Source organism: Festucalex cinctus, chromosome 7 (assembly GCF_051991245.1).
Source record: "Festucalex cinctus isolate MCC-2025b chromosome 7, RoL_Fcin_1.0, whole genome shotgun sequence".
Lineage (NCBI taxonomy): Eukaryota > Metazoa > Chordata > Actinopteri > Syngnathiformes > Syngnathidae > Festucalex > Festucalex cinctus.
The window spans coordinates 25,861,454-25,872,558 of NC_135417.1; the positions used below are offsets into that span (position 1 = coordinate 25,861,454).

The 11,105-nt window shown below is 42.3% G+C and overlaps 3 protein-coding genes across 7 annotated transcripts in view; 1 reads left to right on the plus strand and 2 right to left on the minus strand.

Annotated features, from left to right (window-relative positions):
* Positions 1 to 1,558, minus strand: mdh2 (malate dehydrogenase 2, NAD (mitochondrial)). The gene has a single exon (XM_077527731.1). It carries the CDS (start codon positions 1,400 to 1,402, stop codon positions 389 to 391), a length of 1,014 nt encoding a protein of 337 aa, XP_077383857.1. The 5' UTR covers positions 1,403 to 1,558; the 3' UTR covers positions 1 to 388.
* Positions 1,559 to 2,129: 571 nt separating this feature from the next.
* rnf146 (ring finger protein 146) lies at positions 2,130 to 9,946 on the plus strand. Of its 2 annotated transcripts, none has more exons than XM_077527486.1 (3): positions 2,130 to 2,301; positions 3,008 to 3,065; positions 7,779 to 9,946. In XM_077527486.1, exon 3 carries the CDS (start codon positions 7,791 to 7,793, stop codon positions 8,961 to 8,963), a length of 1,173 nt encoding a protein of 390 aa, XP_077383612.1. In that variant the 5' UTR covers positions 2,130 to 2,301; positions 3,008 to 3,065; positions 7,779 to 7,790; the 3' UTR covers positions 8,964 to 9,946. The 2 variants fall into 2 exon arrangements, with proteins under 2 accessions (XP_077383612.1, XP_077383611.1); XM_077527485.1 differs by having other exon boundaries at positions 2,130 to 2,297.
* Positions 9,947 to 10,962: 1,016 nt separating this feature from the next.
* Positions 10,963 to 11,105, minus strand: part of echdc1 (enoyl CoA hydratase domain containing 1) — a 6,844-nt gene continuing 6,701 nt past the window's right edge. For all 4 annotated transcript variants that reach the window (XM_077526896.1, XM_077526900.1, XM_077526897.1 and 1 more), the window contains one exon: positions 10,963 to 11,105. This exon is cut by the window's right edge and continues 1,078 nt beyond it. The gene's annotated coding sequence lies outside the window, so the exon portion shown is untranslated.

The following is an 11,105-nucleotide window of genomic DNA, read 5'->3' on the forward strand; positions in this document are numbered from 1 at the left end:
TACATTTCTAACTGTTTATTGATGGTCACCAGTGTTTTACTTAGTGACATTTATGAGCATGAAATCATTTGACAGTATTTCCTCTTGAGAAATGAAAGATTGATTTTATGAAAATATGTGGTCTTTATATTTGTAAAATAGCACATAAGAGCAGTGCATAATTCGTAGCTGGATGAGATAAAGCCACACCTGAATAGATAATGGAATCCCATTAAAATAAAAGTACATCACAAAGGTCAAAACCTACTTCTGAATTTAGACTACCGCTTGGCTCAAAGAAAACCAACAGAGGAAGAAACAACTGACAGATGTGAAGTTTTGCCAGACAGCCTTTTAATTTAAGACAGGAATTGACAGTGGCAAGTTGCAGCTACTTTCATGTCCCTGTTCACTTCATGTTGGCCACAAAATCCTCGCCCTTTTTGATGGAGCCCTTCAACTCAGCAATGGCATCGGCCACCAGCTTCTCCTCGAAGGCTGACAGCTTGCCAAGCCCGAGGTTTTTCTCAATGCCATTCTTGCCCAGGAGTAGAGGCGTGGCGAAGTACTTGCACTCCGTTTCCTCTGACCTGACAAAGGCGCATTCCACAACACCCTCCTTCCCATTCATGGCATCCAATACGGAGAAGGTGAAACGGGCCCCGGCATATGCCATGGAGAGGGTAGCAGAACCGGCACCAGCTTTGGCCTTCACCACCTCTGTGCCAGCTTCCTGGATCCTGCCAGTCAGGGCTGACAACTGGTCAGCAGGGAACTCTACTTTCGGGGTGCATTGGGAAATCAGGGGAATGATGGTCTTCCCCGCGTGACCCCCAATGACAGGCACGCTGACACGGGCTGGGTCAAGGCCTTTCAGCTCAGCCACAAAGGTATTGGCTCTGACAATGTCCAAGGTGGTGACTCCAAACACTTTGTTAGGGTTGTATACTCCATGCTTCTTCATGACCTCCGAAGTAATAGGGATGGTGGAGTTGACAGGGTTGGCAATAATGCATATCATCGCTTCCGGGCAGTTGCGAGCACAGGCATCCACCAATGTGGCTACGATGGTAGCGTTGGTGTTGAAGAGATCGTCACGAGTCATGCCGGGCTTTCTGGGCACACCGGCGGGAATGACGACAACTTCGCAACCTTGTAGTGTAGCACCGAGCTGGTCGGGACCCATGTAGCCGGTGACCTGGGCTCTTGTCTCGATGTGGCTAAGGTCTGCAGCCACCCCGGGAGTGTGAGCGATATCATAGAGGGAGAGCTGACTCACCAAGGGGCTGTTCTTGAGCAGCAAAGACAGCGGCTGACCTATCCCGCCAGACGCTCCCAGCACCGCCACTTTGGCGTGCTTCTGGGACGAGGTGGACAAGCTCCTGGAAAGGCTGATCGTAGGTCTTACGGCGCGTGAAAACATTTTGATGTCGTTTGGTCTTTTCTTCGTTAACTGTCAATAAATGCCCAAGAAGAACCTCTCGCCTGTGACACGAACGTCCTCTAGCTGCTAGCTAACAGGAAGAGACGCTAGCTGTAGGCGTCCAGATAAATCTCGCGTGAGCTTACGTCATGTCAGCTCAACTGTATCTGATTGCAGGTCGCAGAAAGTCACCCCTTCCTCCCCCACGAAAAAAAAACGTTTGCAAATTACACACACAAAAAATACGCCAACACATTCTGGTTAAAACATTAAATAGCAATACCGAGTTTCATGCTCAATCGAAAGCCAAAGAATAAACGTGTTTTGCAGAACTCCATTTAAGGTTTTGTACCTTTTTAAGTGTCACTTATGACGTTGTATTATCACGTAAAGTATAACGCACTACGTCTAAAAATTTTAGCACACCAATTTTTTCGACAAATATTGAACAGAGCGTCGTCAAATTAAACGGAGGTAATACTACAATTACCTGAAATAAGTAATTGTAGTATTACCTCCGTTTAATTTGACGACGCTCTGTTCAATATTTGTCGGAAAATTGGTTAAAAAAAAATAACTATAACACTCCGTACCTTTCACTTTTGTACAAAGAATTCTACTCAAACATAAAGAATACATATGTTGGATTTTTAATTAAAAGCGTCTGTCTTCATTTTGATTTGTTAACTGGAACGCCAACAACTCGGATGTGACGTAATTTAAACGTCAGAATTCCGAGGTAAATTGAATGCGTCACCCCGAGGTTCTTTTTATACAGTGGAAAACAAACCCAGAAAAAGACTGGAATTTGCTTCATTGACGTTTGGATTGGCGCCGCATTATTTATTTAAATGTAGCAGTTCTGAAGAACGGGACAACGACATATATCAGTACGGTATGTACGTATCAGCTGCCTGGACTGAGACGCGAGAGGAAGGTGCTCCTTGTTGTTAATGTCGACCTGCTAAAATAAGCTAGCGCCATCACATGAACCCCGTCTATTTGCTGGAGTCAAATTACTGCCCTTAGCCGAGCTAGCCGTAGCAACAAGCAGTAGCGTTAACAGGGTCCAGTTAATACCATTTTCTTCACGTTTGTCATTTAGCCATTTGTACTTATTTGTATGACCATATTTTCTTTGTTTGTTTCCCAAATGTCATTTAATCTGGTGTGCATTCGGACTGTCATTCGCCACAGTTGAGGTTCATGTATATGTCATTTTTATCCCTTTGTTGCCATGTACTGTAAGTTGGTAAACGTAAGCTGCTTTTCAATGGCTTTGACGAACATTAGCTGATCCCCCCTCTTTTCCCCAGTGCTAAGAGCCGAGGTCACCAGGGCCAATGTATGTGGGGCGATTAGCGGTCCATGCAAGTCAGACAATTAACAGAGTGGCTCTTTGTTCAAAACACTGGTTCATGTCAATAACAGCTGTGTCCGCTGGGCGAAATGCTTTGTCGTGTCACGCGTTAAATGCATTTTGTTTATTAAGTGTATTGAGAACGTTTACACCAGGACATTCTAAATGTGTCATTCATTGTCTTGACGTGGAAAATTTACTTTGAAAAAAAAAATCATACCGTCTTTTGGTTTACTTCTTTATAGGTCGTTTGGAAGGTCCGTCAACACGTCTCATGATACATGAACATTAAGGCGACTTAATGTGAGTATACATGTGGTGTTGTGTCCCACAACGATATAATTGTTTGTTTGTTTGTTTGTTTGTTTGTTTGTTTGTTTGTTTGTTTGTTTGTTTGTTTGTTTGTTTTTCCTTGTATGGAACATGGCCACTGGACAGTAAGATGTCAAGAAGCGTTTTGGTAGACTTTAAGGTTTTCTGACTACTAGTTTTACATTTAACTAGCTGTATAATAACATTTATTTCAGCAGCAAAACTTCACATTTTAATCAAAACGGTTTAAGAGAAATTCCTGTTAAATCTAATTGAATTAGTGAACCCTGTTTAAAGAGCAAGTAAAAAAAAAAAAAACTTTACAATATGTTCTATGCGCCCCCAATAGTCTAAACATGGCATTCTGATTAATAATGCGCTTGTGGAACATGAATTAAACAGAAAAATCTACCGCTTTTTTTATTTATTTTTATTTTTTTTATCAATCTCATGGGGCTGCCGTTTTGCCACTTGCTGTTGACTAAAAATGACATCACAAAGCCCAACTCACCAACCTTTTTAAGCCTGACAGATACTTCTTGACTACTGCTTAGTGCAAAGGGCTGCCAGTTTTGTACTCCTGAAATATCACATTTGGTCAAATTACCTTTTAATCATATTATTATGTTAATATTAATAATGAACTATATTAATTACAATGATAATTGTCCTCACAGAAATTATCTTAAAGTAATTATGAAACGGATAAATACCAATATGCAATACTTTATTTCTACAAGAAAATAACTTTCCATCACTGGTGAGATATTTTTGAAACTGGTCAGCGGGCTACGCATGTGGTCCTTGGTGACCCTTGGCCTCGGGTCTCAGGTAACAACTGTCATGGCTCACTTGTTTTTTTGGGGGGTTTGGTCATGTGACATTTACAAGCACTGTTGACCAAAGTCTCATCTGTGATTGAAAAATGACTTCATGACTTTTTTTGGAATGTCAACATTTCCCAGTGGAAGAGCCATTTGATACTTTCTAACTAATGTCATGGGTCTTTTTAAAAAAAACAAACATTTTTTTATTTTATTTTATTTTTTTTTTATCTGGGTTTGGTCATGTGACATTTGCAAGCTGAGCCCTCTAGGTGCTGTGATATCAGTTGACAGCAAGTACTTGTGCAAGGCATTTTAAATGGCAGCTCCCTGAGATTTTTTTTTTTTTTTTTGGGGTGGGGGCGATGTTGAAAGCATTCCCACATATGTTGTTTCTAACCTTTATTATTATTATTATATAATTTTATTCTCCTCACTTTTTTTTAGTGATGCACGATATGAACAATTTCTACCGATAACCGATAATTCCCTGCTTTGTATGGTTGATACAGACACCGATAACTGATACATTTGTTTTTTTATATTTAACATAGCCTTCATATAATCTGTCTGCAATTTGTGCATCCAGGAATGGAAAAACTGATGTTTTTGTAGCTCTGATTATGACAGCAAACAAATGTCTCTTTCAAATGTGCATTTTCTATATTAAATGGCTAACAGATAATTACACACAATCAAAAGTTAATTTTAAAATTAATACAGAACTACAACTGGTTTATCTGGAAAAAAACAAAAACATTCATGTATGCATGCATTATGCAATAGGAATGCATTTATTCAACCCTAAGTGCAATAGTGCATGAGGATGAGGATGAGGTAGGTGAACGGTTGGTAAAATTATATGCATTGACATTTGTCGACCTTAATTAAAAAAATAAAATAAAATAAAATAAAGTGAAATCAAGTAAATAGATAAAACTGGTATTGCAGCCAGCAACCCTTGTGGGTGCGTGGCTGGTTATGTAGTTTCTCATGGTCTGGGCGGGCGTGAAGGCAACACAGACTTGAAAATAATAAAAATAAATAAATAAATAAGCAAGCTGCTCACATTAGCGTGTTGTGTTGTGGCTTGGTTACAGCTGACAGTAACTGGCATTAAATAGTTAGTTCACTGCTTGGCTTGATCATTTGACAAACGCTACATTATTTTTGACTGCACTGAGCATAGAGAAAATTTAAAAGTTAAAAATTAAAAGAACTTATGATAAGCAAATTAAGCATCCTTGAAAAACCCCACCCCGAACTGCGGTAAAACTTACGTGGAGTGTTACCCCGGGTTTTCACTGGATGCGGTTGCGGTGCGGTTGCGGTGCGGTCCGGCGACGCAAGCAATTAGATTCCATTCATTCGAATGGTGCAGTTTACACCGCTTGCGGGTGCGTTGCGTGTCGACTGCGGAAGGCCTGCGGCGTGCCGCAAGCCTTCCGCAAGGATAGACCTATTTTCTATTTTTGCCGGACGCCGCAGCGGTAGGCCTCCGGCAAATGGCAAGCTAGCACAAAACACATCGAGCGGGACAGGAAGACCGAGGCAGTTTCAAAATAAATTTCCGGTTACCTTTCAGAATAAAACACTCGCCAGCTCCTATTTCGCATGTTTTTCAGAAAAACTTGACGTGGGCGTCGCCGGGCCATGTGCTCATTCACGGTTTAGACACCAGCGAACATGGACGAGGAGAGGTTTATATTGGAGGTGGAAAACCACAAAATAATATATGACACGGCACATCCTTTTTATAAGGACTGTAATGTATTGTGAGTTTGATGTTCGCGATTGCTTGTTGTGCCCGTCTCGCTTGCCGTACTGAGCGGCAGCCGGACGCGGAAGACAGAAATAAAGAGTGGACCCGCACTGACCCGACTCTCGTTATTAAAAGAAGTCCACCTCTCTTTCTGCTTCTCTGTTGAGCAGACTTTCTGTATGTTTGTCGTTGTGAAATGCCACATGATCGCGCGCGCGCTGTCCCGCGAGACACGTTGGGAAGTGGGCGGCGACGGAGCTGCCGGACCGCAGCTGTGCGGAGCCGGTGTGGATTGACAAAAAAATTGACCCGTCCGGAGCACGCAGTCAAGACGCACCGCACCGCACCGCAACCGCATCCGGTGAAAACCTGGGGTTAGTCTGTTCTTGTCAATCAATTTGTGGCCACTTGGGAGTGGCTCCAAATGTGCTATTAACTTGCAAAAAACCGGGTCAGCTACAAAAAACGGCTGCTTGTCTAGCGCTATGAATGCTATAACAATGGCGTTAATGGCTTTAGATTTGTTGTTGCTTGCTTGTTAGCTTAGCGCCGTTAGCCTAGCAACATTAGCTGCTGCAGCTGTGCCTCATTCACGTTCGTTCAAAACGGCTTTGCCATGATGACGGATTTTCAGGCGAGCAAAAGCCTTCTTTCCCCCTCTTAGAATACTTGCTGAAAATGTTTTTATCTTCTGTTATGGTGAAAAACGAATATATTGGTGAGGAGGATATGTTGATTGCTACGTGCTAGTCTAGACAGTAGGGTGGGGCGGGTCAAGCTTCGGTTATGGCGTTTTTTGTTGTTGTTGTTGTTGTTGTTTTTTGTTTTTGTTTGTTGGTTTGTTTTTTGAGACGGCAGGTCTGAGCAGCGCGGCTTGGTCTAATGTAGGGTGCTTGCGTTGCAAACAGTGTACAGACTTTAATAAATCTTTCGGATCTTTTTATCAAAAATGACGTTATATTTTCCCATATCGGTCGATATTTTATCGGTCCGATAAATATCGTGCATCCCTACTTTTTTTTTTGCCATCAAACTACTCCCACATAATACTTTCGATTTACACCTTTCAAAATTAAACTTGCTGAAAAAAATCCCGCCTTCTTGGGAATATATCGTCTGATTCCACATTACTTACAGTTCTCGCATAAATTAACATTAAAGATCAATATCCTCATTCATTTCCAATGGGACTGACTTTTACATTTTTCTAAGTCTCACTTTCCACGCCCACTTCCATACAAACAACTGATCACCATCAGCAGCTATCTGATACTGCTCAGTAGCTCACTTGGTATAGTGAGTTGTTCAGTAACCAGAAGGTTGCGGGTTTGAATCCCACCTCCGACTATACATTGCAAAGATATCCAAGGCCATTTTGTGAAGGGATATACATGTATCCCAACTAAATATCACATCAGGAAATTATAATTTCACTGAATTGATTAAACCTGCCCCCATCAGCTTTGAAACCCTTACTTTGTACACAACTTTTAAGACATGTTCAAATTCGCCATATGATCGCATTAAGATTTTTGGTTGAGAGGGGTTTAAAAAACAAAACAAAACACGGAAGCAGAGGGTGACGCCACGCTCGGCGTCCCCGTTGCCATGGTGACTCGACAAATCAGGGCTCCGTTGAGGTGGTCTTTTTTAAATCGGGTCCTAACTCCAGGTGCACATGCTCAGCGTTGATATAACTCACTGGAATCAGTTCTGCTGGAATCAAAAATACAGAGTTTCCTATCTGAGGGTATGTCAACTCGTTGTTCAGTGTTAATCTCACAGTTTGTTAAACCTGCTTTGTGAAATACACCCCTGAACAACTACAAACAAACATGTTCCAATACTTTAGTTCACTTTGAAATGGGAGGGTTCAAACAAAAGATGATGGCTGTCCCGAGTTGTTAAACACATCTCGATGTGAATGCCATGAAATAAAATCTGCAATTCTCAACTTTTGTCTCATATTCATCTCTGAAACCTTAATGTTAACCACAACAAAAACAAAAGAATTGACCTTGCTGTTCCAATAATTTTGTATTTATCTATGACTGCAATGTTTTTTGTACAAACCTGTTGTAACATTTTTTTTTCCTTTCTACATTTCCCAATCCCCAGTACGTGCTAAGGATGGCTAGTTGTGGGGAAGTAGACCACTCTGTTAGCGCACTTCCCCAAAGTAAGAAAGGCAGTGGCGGCGGCGGCGGCAGCAGCAGCAGCAGCAATGGTGCTACTGGTAGTGGGAGCAGTGCCGAATCGTCATGTTCTGGCTCCAACAACACATCACCAGCACTCTCTGTACCAGAGTGTGCCATCTGTCTGCAGAGCTGTGTCCACCCAGTGCAACTGCCATGTCACCACATCTTCTGTTTCCTCTGTGTGAAGGGGGCTTCCTGGCAGAGCAAGCGCTGCGCTCTCTGTAGACAAGAAGTGCCGGATGACTTCTTGGAAAGGCCCACACTTCTCTCTCCAGAAGAGCTAAAAGCATCTGCAGGGGGACGGGGCGGGGAAGTCAGTGATCACGCCTGGTATTACGAGGGCCGCAATGGGTGGTGGCAGTATGACGTGCGAACCAGCCGTGAGCTCGAGGACGCTTTCTCCAAGGGCAAGAAGACGGCGGAGATGCTCATCGCCGGGTTTTTGTATGTAGCCGACTTGGAGAACATGGTGCAGTACAGGCGTAATGAGCACGGACGGAGACGCAAGATGAAACGGGATGTTTTGGATATTCCTAAGAAGGGTGTGGCTGGACTGCGTTTGGATACTGAGGCTGTGACAGGGGCAATCGGTCGAGAAAACTCTGCTGATGGAGCTGATACCACGGCAGCTGGTGTGCAACAGCAGGGCACTGGCGTCCCTCCAGCCCCTCCACCCACTACCAGACCTGCGACGTCCTTGGGCGGTCAACCTGACAGCAGCAGCAGCCCCAGCCCCTCTCTTGAAGATGCGCTCTCACAACTCCAAATCAGTCACAGGCCCACTCCATCTCACGAGCGATCTGGGGCAGGTGAAGGAGAGGAAGAAGATGAAGACGACGAGGCTTCACCCTCCAGGTCCTCTGACCATCACACCTCCGTGGACGAATCTGGCTCCGGAGGCTGGAGTGACGACGAGGAAGAGGATCGTGATGAAGTAGGTGAGACGGGAGGCAATGTGGAGCCGTGGGAGGATCGGCCACAGAGGCAGAGACTGAACCCAGAGCACAGAGCCCTCCCTGGCGCAGAGTCCACTTCACCCCCTCCGTCATCAACAAGTGGAAGGTCCCGAATGCCGGATGGTCAGTGTACAGTGACTGAAGTGTGAAGTTTTTCCTTAATTAAATAACTGTTGCATTACATTAATTTATTCTCTCCTTTGTGCCCTCGTTCATTGTTCATTTTTCGAGCGGCTCTGTTTGACAGGCTTCCTTTTAAGTCAGAAGCCTAAACATATTTGGAGTAATAATGACTATCTATGACAAGTTGAGAGGGAACATGAATGTGTCATTTGGAACGGCATCATCCTCAACATGAGTATTCGCACTGCATTCTAATAATCTTTAACTCTCTCAGCTAACATGACACACACGGAACTCAACATGTTTCACCTACTCGACACTAACTCTGAACATCCCGGATTAGTTTGCTTCAGATTTATCAAATTGTGAATTCTCAGTGCAATGTTTGTATGTGAAATCATCTTGAGGCAGGCTGTTTTCTCTATCCTTCATGAGGAGCAAAGTTCACATGCAATATCTGACCACAGAAATCTACCAAATTATTTTACTCCCTGTTGAGTTTTGACTGCTGCAAAATACTAGGTACTTTTTTGTTTTGTTTTGTTTTTACACATAGAAACAGATGTACCATTCCATCCTTAAAATTGTTCAACTCTTAAAGTAATTGGAGCTTTAATGTGAAGTATCAGTGTTGTACATTTAAAAGTTGGCCCCAACCGGAGTATTCACACTGGTGTGTTGCTAAAATATAACATTAAGTTGGTGCATGTTTGAGGAGAGAGTTATTTTAATACTATATGTGGCAAAATGCTCTTGAATAGTTTGGGTTTTGTGTGAATGTCATTTTGTTTTGCATTGATTTTAAGTTTGATATTTGGCCTACATGCAACAAGTGAGGCAGACTATCATGCCATTCCGGATCACAAAGTTTGAAGTTTTATTCTATGTGCTTAGATTATCTCCTCGGATTTCCCATTCTGAATGCGTTTTGGGTTTTTTTTTAACAGTTTTTGCTTGGCAATTTTTTACTTGGTTTGTAAATTAATAAATGTTCATTTCATCATTCTAACCTGGTCTGTCTTTTGACTGTATACGATGCGTTACTAGTATTCTTACAGCCTACCCCTCCCCCTCCTTTTACAATAGACATTTTTCTCCTACAATAGATACTTTGTGTGATAGTGATTACTGTATAGCTATTAAACCTAGCCCTAAAAGTTTTTCACAAAAGTTAAGATCTGATTCCACTTTTGTAAATACTATTTCATTAGAGCCAATGTCTTAAAAGACATTGGTTAATGTAAAGTTGGTTTGACTGTAGCCCCAATCCACTGTCATGTAAGCCACAGAGCTCGCTGACACGTAAATTATTGATACAGACAGATGGAATATTTCACAAAAGCATCCCTTTGGGCTTTTTCGAATATCAAGTAAGTTAAGTTAAAGCTGCTCAATGCAAGAATGGCCATGTGTGGCCAGAAAATGAAACTGGGCACTCATTTCTTCACGTAAACACTGTGGGTATAAATTCACATCCAGTAAATTCAAACTCAAATCCCGTCTGAAAAGTATTGGCTGCAGGAGTGCCCATTGTGAACAGGTAGTGTTAATCTAATTAGAAGATGTTTGAGTCATTGACACCCAATTCACATTGACTGCCAAACGGACGGACACAGTCCGTTTGGCGTACGGAGGCTGAACGGACTGCAATTCACACCATGTGCGAGAAAGAGGACATTTCTTGGACTTCTACCATAGCTCTTCTACCATGGGTAAGTATGTTTTGTGTTATTTTGTCATGTTTAATTTATTCTGAGTTCATTTTTTGTCTTAACTGTCCGATTCATGTCATGCTATGCAGTTATCTAGCTTCCCTCCCAAAAATGAGTGCGCAAACTGTTTTATTTTAAAACATACTGGATTCACCTTGATGCGAGACGCCCGACTTCCTGTCTGGCTCATGTAATTTCTTCAGCTTCATGAAAATCCGCATGCGGCGTCCGGAAGAAATAGAACGCTTGAAGTCAGTGTGAATTGGGCATAATGGTCACATTAAAAAATCAAAAAATACATAATGTAAAGATATTTTGGGGCAAATTGCTACATAGAGCAGCTTTAATAAAACCACAAACGAGGTCAAGGACAAGCTGAGGAAAAAAAAAAAAGCAATAAAGATGTGCATAAATATTTCAATGTCTCTCAAGAAGCGGACACCCCACTTAACAGCA